This window comes from Mugil cephalus, chromosome 5, assembly GCF_022458985.1.
Source record: "Mugil cephalus isolate CIBA_MC_2020 chromosome 5, CIBA_Mcephalus_1.1, whole genome shotgun sequence".
Lineage (NCBI taxonomy): Eukaryota > Metazoa > Chordata > Actinopteri > Mugiliformes > Mugilidae > Mugil > Mugil cephalus.
The window spans coordinates 12,468,114-12,482,786 of NC_061774.1; the positions used below are offsets into that span (position 1 = coordinate 12,468,114).

The 14,673-nt window shown below is 40.8% G+C and overlaps 4 protein-coding genes across 4 annotated transcripts; all 4 read right to left on the minus strand.

The window, feature by feature from the left end:
- Nucleotides 1-46: 46 nt before the first annotated feature.
- LOC125008577 (protocadherin alpha-8-like) lies at nt 47-2,667 on the minus strand. Its single transcript, XM_047585869.1, has one exon. The coding sequence runs from the start codon at nt 2,459-2,461 to the stop codon at nt 53-55; it is 2,409 nt and encodes an 802-aa protein (XP_047441825.1). The 5' UTR covers nt 2,462-2,667; the 3' UTR covers nt 47-52.
- A 3,247-nt stretch (nt 2,668-5,914) lies between these two features.
- On the minus strand, nt 5,915-8,423 carry LOC125008556 (protocadherin alpha-8-like). The gene has a single exon (XM_047585842.1). The coding sequence runs from the start codon at nt 8,312-8,314 to the stop codon at nt 5,915-5,917; it is 2,400 nt and encodes a 799-aa protein (XP_047441798.1). The 5' UTR covers nt 8,315-8,423.
- Nucleotides 8,424-9,188: 765 nt separating this feature from the next.
- Nucleotides 9,189-11,705, minus strand: LOC125008557 (protocadherin alpha-8-like). The gene has a single exon (XM_047585843.1). It carries the CDS (start codon nt 11,547-11,549, stop codon nt 9,189-9,191), a length of 2,361 nt encoding a protein of 786 aa, XP_047441799.1. The 5' UTR covers nt 11,550-11,705.
- A 303-nt stretch (nt 11,706-12,008) lies between these two features.
- Nucleotides 12,009-14,650, minus strand: LOC125008558 (protocadherin alpha-8-like). The gene has a single exon (XM_047585844.1). It carries the CDS (start codon nt 14,418-14,420, stop codon nt 12,009-12,011), a length of 2,412 nt encoding a protein of 803 aa, XP_047441800.1. The 5' UTR covers nt 14,421-14,650.
- Between the last annotated feature and the right edge of the window lie 23 nt (nt 14,651-14,673).

Below are 14,673 nucleotides of genomic sequence, written 5' to 3' on the forward strand. Positions count from 1 at the left end.
CCACATGAATTCGGATTCAGAACTAATTTCAGCAGCACCGTTGATGGGACCATTAGCAAAATCCTTGAGGCAAAATATTTTTAAAGTATTTACTCACCTCCTCAGATGTTCTCCTCCTGTCAGGAAGTACTAAAGTATTTGCGTGGCTCCCAGGGACTATAGTAGATCCTATACTCATTCTGGGTCCAACTAACATGTACCGTTTGTCTCCAGATCTGTACTGGATGCTGTGACACAGTGTCCCATCGTAATTTGGCTCTTGCAGATATTTAGAAGTATAGTCTGTGGATTTGGAGCACTGCATTGCAATCAATACGATGATACTGATGAGAAAAAGAACTGAAACTGAGCCCAAAGTTATCATCAGATAAAATGTAACATTGTCTTCTTCGTCTACTTTTGCTACACTTTTAACATCAGAAGCTGAAAAAGCCTCTTTGGGCTCCACAAGTTTGACAATGACAGTAGCTGTTGCAGAGAGTGAAACGTTCCCATTGTCTTTGACCAGTATGATCAGTTTATGCTCAGCCTCGTCTGTCTCTGTCAACGAGCGAAGTGTCCTGATCTGTCCTGTGTAGCGGTCCAAACCAAAGAGACTGTGGTCAGTAACTTCCTGCAGTGAGAACAACAACCAGCCGTTATATCCTATATCAGCGTCATAGGCTCTGACTTTAGTCACCAAGTGTCCTGCGTTCACGTTGCGGGTAATCTCCTCCACACCTTCAGCAGAGCCGTTGGAGCTGAGTGGATACAGGATGACTGGAGCGTTGTCGTTCTGGTCCAGAATGAACACGATCACTGTGACATTGCTGCTCAGTGACGGAGTACCAGAATCTGTGGCTACAACTTGGAACTGGAAAGTTTTCAGAGTCTCAAAGTCAAAACTTTTCAGCGCTAAAATCTCTCCACTTTCAGAGTTGATATTAAGACTGGATAATGGTATGTTAGAGTGATCATTTCCATCTGTTAGAATATGGTACAAAATACGGGAATTATCACCATCGTCACGGTCTGATGCCTTAACAGAAAACACTAAAGCTCCCGGTGAGTTGTTCTCGTGGACATAAAACGTGTATGGGCTCACTGAAAACTCTGGCCTGTTGTCGTTTGCATCTGATATAACAATAGTAATGCTCTTTTCAGAAGACAAGGACGGCTCACCTGCATCTTTTGCAATAATTTTCACATCATAGACGCCCTGCTCTTCTCTATCCAGGGTTGATTTTGTGATTATTGAATACATGTTGTCTTGTGTGGACGGTGATAACGTGAAAGGGACGTTTTCATTTAGTGAGCAAGCAACCTTCCCGTTTAGACCAGAGTCTTTATCAAAAACACTGACTAATGCTACGGTGGTTCCCAATCTTGCATCCTCTGGTATTGCCTTCGAAAACGATGTAACCTCTATCTGAGGGGTGTTATCGTTCAAATCAACAATATTCACCAGCACACTTTTATCTGTCCTTAAAGGAGCCGATCCTTTATCAGACGCCTGTATGTCAATCTCATAACTTTCTTCCAATTCAAAATCTATCAGATCCTTCACAACAATTTCACCTGTATTTTGATCCACACTAAAAAGTTCATGTATTCTGTGATTCACGTTACTGCCGAAAGAATAGATAACTTCTCCATTTGAGCCCTGGTCTAAATCTGAGGCATTTACTTTTATTATTGTTGTGCCAATTGGGGCGTTTTCATTCAAAAGTACCGTGTATGTATCTTCCTGGAAAACTGGCATATTGTCATTAACATCTAAGACATCAACAGTAATTTCAGTTGTTCCAGAGTTATTTGGTTTGCCTCCATCAAAAGCTGTAAGGAGCAGTTTATGGTTTTGCTTTGTTTCCCTATGGAGCGTCTTCAGTAAAACTAATATCGGTATTTTCCCATCTTTACCACGATCTTTGACTTCTAAACGAAAATGATCGTTTGGACTGAGTTTATACTCTTTAACCGAAAACTGACCAACATCAGGGTCGTATGCAGCTTGCAGCGGGAGCCGCAATCCTGGTGAAACAGACTCCGAAATTTGTAGACGTGACTCTTTCGTTGAGAAGCTCGGCGAATGGTCGTTCACATCCTGCACCTCTACGGCCACATAGTGAATTTCTAGAGGGTTTTCGAGCACAGCTTTTAAGTTGATCAAACACACACTGCTCCGCTCACAAACCTTCTCCCTGTCAATTACACGGTCAATGTACAACAGTCCATCGTTCAGGTTCACATGAAAAAATGACTCCGTTGAACCGTCAGCAATGCGGCATCCTCTTTCTTTTAATGTGTCCTTGTCTAATCCCAAATCTTTCGCTATATTCCCAACAACAGTCCCTTCTTTAACTTCCTCGGCGATGGAATATCTGATCTGTGCCGAAGCGCTACTCCAGAGCGAAATCAGTGAAACAATGAAAGCAGCCCATCGCCATTGCTCTCTCCATACTCCATAGCGTTTATGCTCCATTACTTTGAGATGAAAAAACGCCCGGTTGATTCAGAATAACTGATTATTTATCAAATATTAACAAATAATTATGAAGCCTAAAAATCATATGTACGTTTCCAGTGTCTTAACGGGATCGCAGAAGCTGGGTATTCGTTGTGACTGTTACGGGTGTATCCAGAGCTCAAATATGAAAACCCATCCCACAAAAGGGGAGGACCCATATGGTGACAAAAGGCTTTTCTTCAGACAATTTTCTGTTCACATACTGACACCAAGTGATCGATTTTCAGATAGTTTCTTCCCCCACCTATATTATCAAATTATTATATTCTATTATAAGATGCTACAAGCAACGCAAGTAGTATTCATATCAAAGCGCATGACTGCCCACGAAACACAGACTGAAATGCAACTTCAGGACTATGGAGAGCGACTGGTTCGTAGACTCATTACTAAAACATGAATAAATAAATTACAAGTTAGGAGAACTCCGTTTGCGTCACAGTTAATTAAGTAGTCATAATACTATTAACGATGCACATGTATAATATAACAAACCCTGAACCAAAGTTTTTATTTAAAGCAGCTTACCTCCTCAGATGTTCTCCTCCTGTCAGGTAGTACTAGAGTATTTGCGTGGCTGCCAGGGACTATAGTAGATCCTATACTCATCCTGGGTCCAACTAACATGTACCGTTTGTCTCCAGATCGGTACTGGATGCTGTGACACAGTGTCCCATCATAATTTGGCTCTTGTAGATATTTAGAAGTGTAGTTTGTAGATTTGGAGCACTGCATTGCAATCAGTACGATGATACTGATGAGAAAAAGAACTGACACCGAGCCCAAAGTTATCATCAGGTAAAATGTAACATTGTCCTCTTCGTCTACTTTTGCTGCACTTTTAACATCAGAAGCTGCAAAAGCCTCTTTGGGCTCCACAAGTTTGACAATGACAGTAGCTGTTGCTGAGAGTGAAATGTTCCCATTGTCTTTGACCAGTATGATCAGTTTATGCTCAGCCTCGTCTGTCTCTGTCAACGAGCGAAGTGTCCTGATCTGTCCTGTGTAGCGGTCCAAACCAAAGAGACTGTGGTCAGTAACTTCCTGCAGTGAGAACAGCAACCAGCCGTTATATCCTATATCAGCGTCATAGGCTCTGACTTTAGTCACCAAGTGTCCTGCGTTCACGTTGCGGGTAATCTCCTCCACACCTTCAGCAGAGCCGTTGGAGCTGAGTGGATACAGGATGACTGGAGCGTTGTCGTTCTGATCCAGAATGAACACGATCACTGTGACATTGCTGCTCAGTGACGGAGTACCAGAATCTGTGGCTACAACTTGGAACTGGAAAGTTTTCAGAGTCTCAAAGTCAAAACTTTTCAGAGCTGTGATTTGTCCAGTGTCAGAATTCACGTTTAAGAAAGATGTTACATCATTCTTTCTCAAAATATGATATGAAATTGCTGCATTTTCATTTACATCTTTGTCCATTGCACCTACAGAAAGCATTGACGCCCCAGGAACATTATTTTCTGACAGGTAAAAGTGTAATGGGTTTTGGGAGAATTGTGGACTGTTGTCATTTATGTCTGATATCTGAATGTTCAGGGTTTTAAAACTTGATAGTGGAGGGTCACCACAATCTGTTGCTTTTATTGTTATTTCATAATGTGACACCTCTTCCCTATCTAAAGATGCCTTGGTGACTACGGAATATATGTTCTCCTTATAGGACGGCTTCAGTTCAAAAGGAATGTCATCTGTTATATGTAAAATAATTTTTCCATTAACACCTGAATCTTTATCAGTCGCACTAAGCAGTGAAATAACTGTACCAGGTTTTGCATCTTCAGACACTGTATTTGATAAAGATGTGATTTCTATTTCTGGTGCATTGTCATTAACATCCTTAATTTTTATAACAACTCTACACCTGCCAATTAATGGAGGTTGTCCTTTATCAGAAGCTTGAACTTCTAGCTTATACATTTCTGATTCCTCAAAATTCAGTGCTGCTTTCAGACTAATTTGTCCACTTAAACTATCCAATTCAAATGTGTCATAAACTTTACGTGACAATGTTTTGCTCAAGCTGTACTCTATTTCTCCGTTAGTCCCCTCGTCTGGATCAATAGCATTCACTCTTGTCAGAGTATTACCAACTGAGACATTTTCTAGTATTTCAATTTGGTAAACCTCCTGACTGAATGTTGGGCGATTATCATTTGTGTCAAGAACACTAATGGAAACATTTAATGTCCCTGATCTTGGAGGTTTACCTCCATCAACTGCTGTCAAAACTAACAAATGCTTAGTCTTTTGTTCTCTGTCCAGCGACTTCTTTAACACTAGAAATGGTATTTTGTCCTCATCAATCTGATTCAGTTCAATATCAAAGTGATCATTTGACGATAATGTATATGTGCGAATAGAGTTCGTTCCAGCATCTGGATCATGGGCCGCGTGTAATTCGAACCGTGTTCCCGTAGATGATTGTTCTCCTATTTCAAATGTCTGCTCCTTTTCAGAAAAACTGGGAGAATTATCATTTACATCAGTGATTTCTACAACAACATGGTGCATTTCTAAAGGATTTTCAACGAGTATCTTCAGCTCCATCAGACACGCTCCACTACCGTGACATAGCTCTTCTCTGTCGATTTTTTTACGGATTTGTAAGTCACCATTATCCGAATTTACCTCGAAAAGGGCGTCCTTAGATCCAGACACAACACGGAACCGTCGGTCAATCAAAGAAGTTTTGTCCAGTCCAAGATCCTTGGCAACATTTCCAACAACAGTTCCATCTTTTACCTCCTCGGGGATAGAGTACCTCAATTCAGCCAGAGCCTGCTTTCCGAAAACCAGCAGTAGAGTCAAATAAAATACAAACCAACGGTAGTGACTTGATCGCAATCGTCTTTCGTGCTCCATCATTATCCACACATACACACACCAGAGTAGTTTTTAGAAAAGAAATTAATTTTCGATATCCGATCACAACACGGTCTCATCCGACTGCAACCGCGACTCCTGTTCTTACAAATAATGTATCATCTTCTGTGAACCACCGAACAAAGCTTTGTTAGGGGAGGGACATTATCCTGTATGGGCTCCTTATGTTACAGTGACACCAAGAGGACAGTGCTGAATGCCATTTCAAAGTGTATTAAGGCGTAACCTATATATACAGTCAATGGACGTAACAAATGCCGTAGTCATGGATTATATCATCAAGTGTGTTGCTGGATATTACACTAAATGTAAGCATAGCACCAGCAGCAAGTTTTTTTCAATAACTACAGTGTCACAGAAAACAGGAACAAGCGTTTAATAAACTGAAGTACCGCGACACATATGCAATCAGTGCGCGTCAAACCCAGCCCACGTGATTAGAAGTTTTAATGTGAACATCATATAGAAATGAGTAACTGAAACTACACAATCATAAACCAGAGAAATCCAACCCTAGGGGATATAATCTGAATGGATGAATTTCCGTAAAAACAACCAAAAACAATGTCTTACCTCCTCAGATGTTTTCCTCCTGTCAGGTAGGACTAGAGTATTTGCGTGGCTGCCAGGGACTATAGTAGATCCTATACTCATCCTGGGTCCAACTAACATGTACCGTTTGTCTCCAGATCGGTACTGAATGCTGTGACACAGTGTCCCATCATAATTTGGTTCTTGTAGATATTTAGAAGTGTAGTTTGTGGATTTGGAGCACTGCATTGCAATCAGCACAATGATACTGATGAGAAAAAGAACTGACACCGAGCCCAAAGTTATCATCAGATAAAATGTAACATTGTCCTCTTCGTCTAGTTTTGCTGCACTTTTAATATCAGAAGCTGCAAAAGCCTCTTTGGGCTCCACAAGTTTGACAATGACAGTAGCTGTTGCTGAGAGTGAAACGTTCCCATTGTCTTTGACCAGTATGATCAGTTTATGCTCAGCCTCGTCTGTCTCTGTCAACGAGCGAAGTGTCCTGATCTGTCCTGTGTAGCGGTCCAAACCGAAGAGACTGTGGTCAGTAACTTCCTGCAGTGAGAACAGCAACCAGCCGTTATATCCTATATCAGCGTCATAGGCTCTGACTTTAGTCACCAAGTGTCCTGCGTTCACGTTGCGGGGAATCTCCTCCACACCTTCAGCAGAGCCGTTGGAGCTGAGTGGATACAGGATGACTGGAGCGTTGTCGTTCTGATCCAGAATGAACACGTTCACTGTGACGTTGCTGCTCAGTGACGGAGTACCAGAATCTGTGGCTACAACTTGGAACTGGAAAGTTTTCAGAGTCTCAAAGTCAAAACTTTTCAGAGCTGTGATTTGTCCGTTGTCAGAGTTCACATTTAAGAAAGATGTTAAATCACTGTCTCGAACAATATGATATGAAATTACTGCATTGTCGTTCACATCTCTATCCGTTGCGCTTACAGAAAATATTGACGTTCCAGCAACGTTATTTTCAGAAAGGTAAAAGTGTAATAGGTTTTTGGAGAATCGGGGGCTGTTGTCATTAACGTCTGATATCTGGACGTTCATAGCTTTAAAACTAGATCGTGGAGGATCACCGCAATCTGTTGCTTTTATTGTTATTTCATAAAATGGTACCTCCTCACGATCTAGAAACGCCTTGGTGACTACTGAATATGTGTTCTCCTTATAGGAAGGTTTTAATTCAAATGGGACATCATCGTTTAGGCTTGAAATTATTTTTCCATTTACACCCGAGTCTTTATCAGTTACGCTGATGAGTGAAATCACTGTTCCAATCTTTGCATCTTCAGACACTGCATTTGACAACGATGTGATTTCTATTTCTGGGGAATTATCATTGACATCCTTTATCTTTATAATTAGTCTACACCTGCTTGTTAATGGAGGAGTCCCTTTATCTGATGCCTGCACATCGAGTTTATAAATTTCTGAGTCTTCAAAGTCCAGCTCTGCTTTCAATATAATTTCTCCACTTCCACTATGCAGCTCAAACATGTCGTAAACCTTACGTGATAATGTTTTGCTCAGACTGTATTCTATTTGTCCACTGGTCCCCTCGTCTGGATCTAAAGCACTTACTCTTGTAATAGTTGTACCAACCGAGATGTTTTCGAATATTTCTATTTGATAAGTATCCTGGCTAAACCTCGGACGATTATCATTAATATCAAGGACAGTTATGGAAACATTTAATGTCCCTGATCTGGGAGGTTTACCTCCATCAACTGCTGTTACAACTAGCAAGTGTTTATTCTTTTGTTCTCTGTCTAATGGCTTCTTTAGAACGACGTATGGCATTTTTTCGTCATCACTTTGATTAATCTCTATGTCAAAGTGATCATTGGCGGTTAATGTATATGTGCGGATAGAGTTCATTCCAGCATCTGGATCACGTGCCGCGTGCAGTTCGAACCGTGTTCCCGGTGAAGAATGTTCTGCAATTTCAAATGTCTGCTCCTTTTCCGAAAAACTGGGAGCATGATCATTTACATCTGTAATTTCTACCACTACATAATGTATTTCTAAAGGATTTTCAACAAGGATCTTTAGCTCCATCAGGCATGCTCCACTTCCCTGACACTGTTCCTCTCTGTCGATTTTTCTACAAACCTGTAAAGAACCATTGTCGGGGTTTACTTCGAAAAAGGCGCCCTTAGATCCCGACACAACGCGAAACCGTCGATCAGTCAAATCGGTTTTGTCCAGACCAAGATCCTTGGCAACATTTCCAACAACAGCCCCCTCTTTCATCTCCTCTGGAATAGAATACCGTAATTCAGCCATAACCTGCTTTCCGAAAATCGCCAGTGAATAAAATGTAAAAGCAAACCAGCAGAGGTTGCTTAATCGATGTATTTCCGCCATCGTTATTCATGAACACACTTAAATCCAGTGTACCGTTTCTGCCTCAAGTTGAACGCATTTATATCGTGATTTCGTAACGCATATTCCGAAAACACGAGACCGTCTCATCCGACTCACACCGGACTGTGCTCTGCTGTGAGGTCCCAAACAAAAGATTTCTTATGGGAGGTCCTTAGCCATTGACAGAAACACTGTCTGGTGTAACAGTGACGCCAAGAGGACAACATTTGGAGGCCAGTAAAGTCTTTTAAGTCGTTCAAGTCTTCATGTTTTTTGGAAGAACACCTCATTTGTGATGTTACAACATCGTGAGCAGATAAAACAAGTAGTGAAAGCCAACATAATATGCCAATGACAAAGGACAGTCTTTCTAACTGTAAGGCTATTTGTTTATGGTTTATCACAAAGCAAAACATTGTGGGTTAGTGAAATGCCATGATTAGTGAGAATCCGAATAGTTCTAATGTAAAGGAACTACACCATCTGTTTAATCACTCTGTTTGAGTCCTTGTGTGACCTGGTCATTTCAGCACCACGGGTAGCTCCAGGAAGAAATTTCTTCAGGTCTAAACAACATTGGTTGCATCAGTATTTATTATCCTATTGGTTTAGTGATGATAAAAAGCATGGCATTGTAACTAAGTGTATTTGTCCCTATTCAACATTAACAATGTGTGTGAGAGAATATCAAAACACTCAAAAGATGAAAGAAGCTTGGTAGCAACCCCCATAATAGGCCAGCAAACTTGCATCATTTCTTTCGTGAAGAACATGATACGATAGCATTAGTCTCAAACAGACTTTGACATACTGTAAAAGGGGTGAATGAAAAACTAATGCATTTCACAACTGAGTAGATTTAGAAATTTAGATATCAAAATCTCACCTCTTCAGATGTCCTCCTCCTGTCAGGTAGTACTAGGGTATTTGCGTGGCTGCCAGGGACTATAGTAGATCCTATACTCATTCTGGGTCCAACTAACATGTACCGTTTGTCTCCAGATCTGTACTGGATGCTGTGACACAGTGTCCCATCATAATTCGGCTCTTGCAGATATTTAGAAGTATAGTCTGTGGATTTGGAGCACTGCATTGCAATCAACACGATGATACTGATGAGAAAAAGAACTGAAACTGAGCCCAAAGTTATCATCAGGTAAAATGTAACATTGTCCTCTTCGTCTACTTTCGCTGCACTTTTAACATCAGAAGCTGAAAAAGCCTCTTTGGGCTCCACAAGTTTGACAATGACAGTAGCTGTTGCTGAGAGTGAAACGTTCCCATTGTCTTTGACCAGTATGATCAGTTTATGCTCAGCCTCGTCTGTCTCTGTCAACGAACGAAGTGTCCTGATCTGTCCTGTGTAGCGATCCAAACCAAAGAGACTGTGGTCAGTAACTTCCTGCAGTGAGAACAACAACCAGCCGTTATATCCTATATCAGCGTCATAGGCTCTGACTTTAGTCACCAAGTGTCCTGCGTTCACGTTGCGGGGAATCTCCTCCACACCTTCAGCAGAGCCATTGGAGCTGAGTGGATACAGGATGACTGGAGCGTTGTCATTCTGATCCAGAATGAACACGTTCACTGTGACGTTGCTGCTCAGTGACGGAGTACCAGAATCTGTGGCTACAACTTGGAACTGGAAAGTTTTCAGAGTCTCAAAGTCAAAACTTTTCAGAGCTGTGATTTGTCCATTGTCAGAATTCACGTTTAAGAAAGATGTTACATCATTCTTTCTCACAATATGATATGAAATTACTGCATTTTCATTTACATCTTTGTCCATTGCACCTACAGAAAACATTGACAATCCGGGAACATTATTTTCTGACAGGTAAAAGTGTATTGGGTTTTGGGAGAATTGTGGACTGTTGTCATTTACGTCTGATACCTGGATGTTTAGAGTTTTAAAACTAGATAGTGGAGGGTCACCACAATCTGTTGCTTTTATTGTTATCTCATAATGTGACACCTCCTCACGATCTAAAAAGTTTTTAGTTACCACAGAATATATGTTCTCTTTATAGGAAGGCTTTAATTCAAAAGGAATGTCATCTTTTACATGTAAAATAATTTTTCCATTAACACCTGAGTCTTTATCAGTTGCACTAAGCAGTGAAATAACTGTACCAGGTTTTGAATCTTCAGACACTGTCTTTGATAAAGATGTGATTTCTATTTCTGGGGCATTATCATTAACATCCTTAATTTTTATAACAACTCTACACCTGCCAGTTAATGGAGGTTGCCCTTTATCAGATGCTTGAATGTCCAATTTATATGTTTCAGAATTTTCAAAATCAAGCTCTGCTTTCAACGTAATTTGTCCACTTAAACTATCCAATTCAAATATTTCGTAAACTTTACGTGATAATGTTCTGCTCAAGCTGTACTCTATTTGTCCATTAGTCCCCTCGTCTGGATCTATAGCATTCACTCTTGTAACAGTCGTTCCAACCGAAGCATTTTCTTGCATTTCAACTTGGTAAACCTCCTTACTGAATGTTGGGCGATTATCATTACTGTCCAGAACAATAATAGAAACATTTAATGTCCCTGATCTTGGAGGTTTGCCTCCATCAACGGCTGTTACAAATAGCAAGTGTTCATTATTTTGTTCTCTGTCTAACGGCTTTTTCAGTACCAAAAATGGTATTTTTTCCTCATCGCTTTGACTGATCTCTATATCAAAGTGATCATTTGACGATAGTGTATACGTGTGTATTGAGTACATCCCAGCATCCGGATCACGGGCTGCGTGCAGCTGGTATCGCGTTCCAGGTGAAGATTGTTCTGCTATTTCAAATGTCTGCTCCTTTTCAGAAAAACTGGGGGAATGATCATTTACATCGATAATTTCTACAACAATATGGTGCATTTCTAAAGGATTTTCAACGAGGATTTTCAGCTCCATCAGACATATTGCACTACCGTGACATAGCTCCTCTCTGTCGATTTTTTTACGGACTTGTAAGTCACCATTATCCGAATTTACCTCGAAAAAGGCGTCCTTAGATCCAGACACAACACGGAACTGTCGATTAATCAAAGAAGTTTTGTCCAGTCCAAGGTCCTTGGCAACATTTCCAACAACAGTTCCATCTTTTACCTCCTCGGGGATAGAGTACCTCAATTCACCCATAGCCTGCTTCCCGAAAATCAGTAGTAGAGTCAAATAAAATACAGACCAACGGTGGTTACTTGATGGAAATCGTCGTTCGTGCATCATCATTATTCCTACACACACTCTTGCGTCTGTCAGAAAACAAATCGATCTTCTATATCCGATCACAACACGGTCTCATCCGACTCCCGTTCTTACATCTAATGTATCATCTGCTGTGAAGCACCGAACAAAAGCTTTGTTAGGGGAGGGACGATATCCTGTATGGGCTTCTTATGTTACAGTGACACCAAGAGGACAATACTGAATACTATTTGAAACTGTATTAAGGCGTAACCTCTATGGACGTGACAAATACAGCAGCAATACAGCAAATCTGTCTACATAGAACGTAACAGTACGATAGACAGTCACACCAGCAGCAAGTGTGTAGGAGGTTGAAGGAACTTATTTTTTGTCAAACAACTGTGCAATGCCTAGCAAACATCACACGTACAAACTATAAAGGGACGATCTAGACTTAGATTGACGTCGATGAATCACAAGGTAAATTGCTTCTTTTCCAATTTATGAACAAATAATGGGTGTCAATTCCACTAAAGATAATAAAAAACAATATCTTACCTCCTCAGATGTTCTCCTCCTGTCAGGTAGCACTAGAGTATTTGCGTGACTGCCGGGGACTATAGTAGATCCTATACTCATTCTGGGTCCAACTAACATGTACCGTTTGTCTCCAGATCGGTACTGGATGCTGTGACACAGTGTCCCATCATAATTTGGCTCTTGCAGATATTTAGAAGTATAGTCTGTGGATTTGGAGCACTGCATTGCAATCAGCACAATGATACTGATGAGAAAAAGAACTGAAACTGAGCCCAAAGTTATCATCAGGTAAAATGTAACATTGTCCTCTTCGTCTACTTTCGCTGCACTTTTAACATCAGAAGCTGCAAAAGCCTCTTTGGGCTCCACAAGTTTGACTATGACAGTAGCTGTTGCTGAGAGTGAAACGTTCCCATTGTCTTTGACCAGTATGATCAGTTTATGCTCAGCCTCGTCTGTCTCTGTCAACGAGCGAAGTGTCCTGATCTGTCCTGTGTAGCGGTCCAAACCAAAGAGACTGTGGTCAGTAACTTCCTGCAGTGAGAACAACAACCAGCCGTTATATCCTATATCAGCGTCATAGGCTCTGACTTTAGTCACCAAGTGTCCTGCGTTCACGTTGCGGGGAATCTCCTCCACGCCTTCAGCAGAGCCGTTGGAGCTGAGTGGATACAGGATGATTGGAGCGTTGTCGTTCTGATCCAGAATGAACACGTTCACTGTGACGTTGCTGCTCAGTGACGGAGAACCAGAATCTGTGGCTACAACTTGGAACTGGAAAGTTTTCAGAGTCTCAAAGTCAAAACTTTTCAGCGCGGATATTTGTCCATTGTCAGAGTTTATGTTCAAGAATGATGTTACATCTCTTTCACTTCCTCCTCTAACAATATTAAAAGAAAGAGCGGCGTTTTCATTCACATCATTGTCTGTAGCGCTTAAGGAGAATATTGACGCTCCTGCAACGTTATTTTCAGACAGGTAAAAGTGTACTGGACTTTTGTCGAAACGTGGACTATTATCATTTACGTCTGATACCTGAATGCCTAGTGTTTTTATAGTATTCAGTGAAGGGTCACCACAATCTGTTGCTTTTATTGTTATTTCAAAATATGACTCCTCCTCTCGATCTAAATGTTCCTTTGTGACGAGCGAATATATGTTCTCCTTATAGGAGGGTTTTAAATCAAAAGGAACGTCATTTGTTATGCTTGAAATTATTTTGCCATTAACACCTGAGTCTTTATCAGTTACGCTGATGAGTGAAATCACTGTTCCAATCTTTGAATCTTCAGACACTGCATTTGACAATGATGTGACTTCTATTTCCGGAGCATTATCATTGACGTCCTTTATCTTTATAATTACTCTACACCTTCCTATCAGTGGAGGCGTTCCTTTGTCAGATGCTTCAATATCGAGTTTGTAAATTTCTGATTCCTCGAAATCCAGCGCTGCTTTCAGTTTAATTTCTCCACTAAAACGATCCAATTCAAAGATATCAAATATTTTACGGGATAATGCATTGCTCAGACTGTACTCTGTTTCCCCATTAGCCCCCTCGTCTGGATCAATAGCATTTACTTTTGTGAGAATACTGCTCACTGAGACATTTTCGAATATTTCTATTTGATAAGTATCCTGGCTAAATGTCGGACGATTATCATTACTATCAAGAACAGTAATGGAAACATTTAATGTCCCTGATCTTGGAGGTTTACCTCCATCAACTGCTGTTACAATTAGTGAATGCTCATTCTTTTGTTCTCTGTCCAGTGACCTCTTTAACACTAGAAACGGTATTTTGTCCTCATCACTTTGACTTAAATCTATATCAAAGTGATCATTTGCCGTTAATGTATATGTGCGGATAGAGTTCATCCCAGCGTCTGGATCACGAGCCGCGTGAAGCTGGAATCGTGTTCCTGGGGATGTATGTTCAGCAATTTGAAACCGCTGCTCTTTTTGAGGAAAACTGGGAGCATGATCATTTACATCAGTGATTTCTACAACAACATGGTGCATTTCTAAAGGGTTTTCAACGAGTATTTTCAGCTCCATCAGACACGCTCCACTACCGTGACATAGCTCTTCTCTGTCGATTTTTTTATGTACTTGTAAGGCACCATTATCCGAATTTACCTCGAAAAAGGCGTCCTTAGATCCAGACACAACACGGAACCGTCGATTAATCAAAGAGGTTTTGTCCAGTCCAAGATCCTTGGCGACATTTCCAACAACAGTTCCATCTTTTACCTCCTCGGGGATAGAGTACCTCAATTCAGCCAGAGCTTGCTTTCCGAAAACCAGCAGTAGAGCCAAATAAAATACAAACCAACGGTAGTGAATTGTTTGAAATCGTCTTTCTTCCCCCATCCTTATTGCGCAACGGATACAGCTGTGTCTCTTTCGAAAAACAAATTAATTTTCGATATCCGATCGAAAAACCTCTCATTCGACTCCCTTTCCCAAATGTATCCTCTTCTGCGAAGCACCAAACAAAAGCTTTGTTATGGGAGGGACATTGCCTTTATTGGCTCCTTATGTTACAGTGACACCAAGAGGTCAGCACTGAATACCATTTCCACATCAAATTGTATAAACGAGTTCCATAACATAGATATAAGAG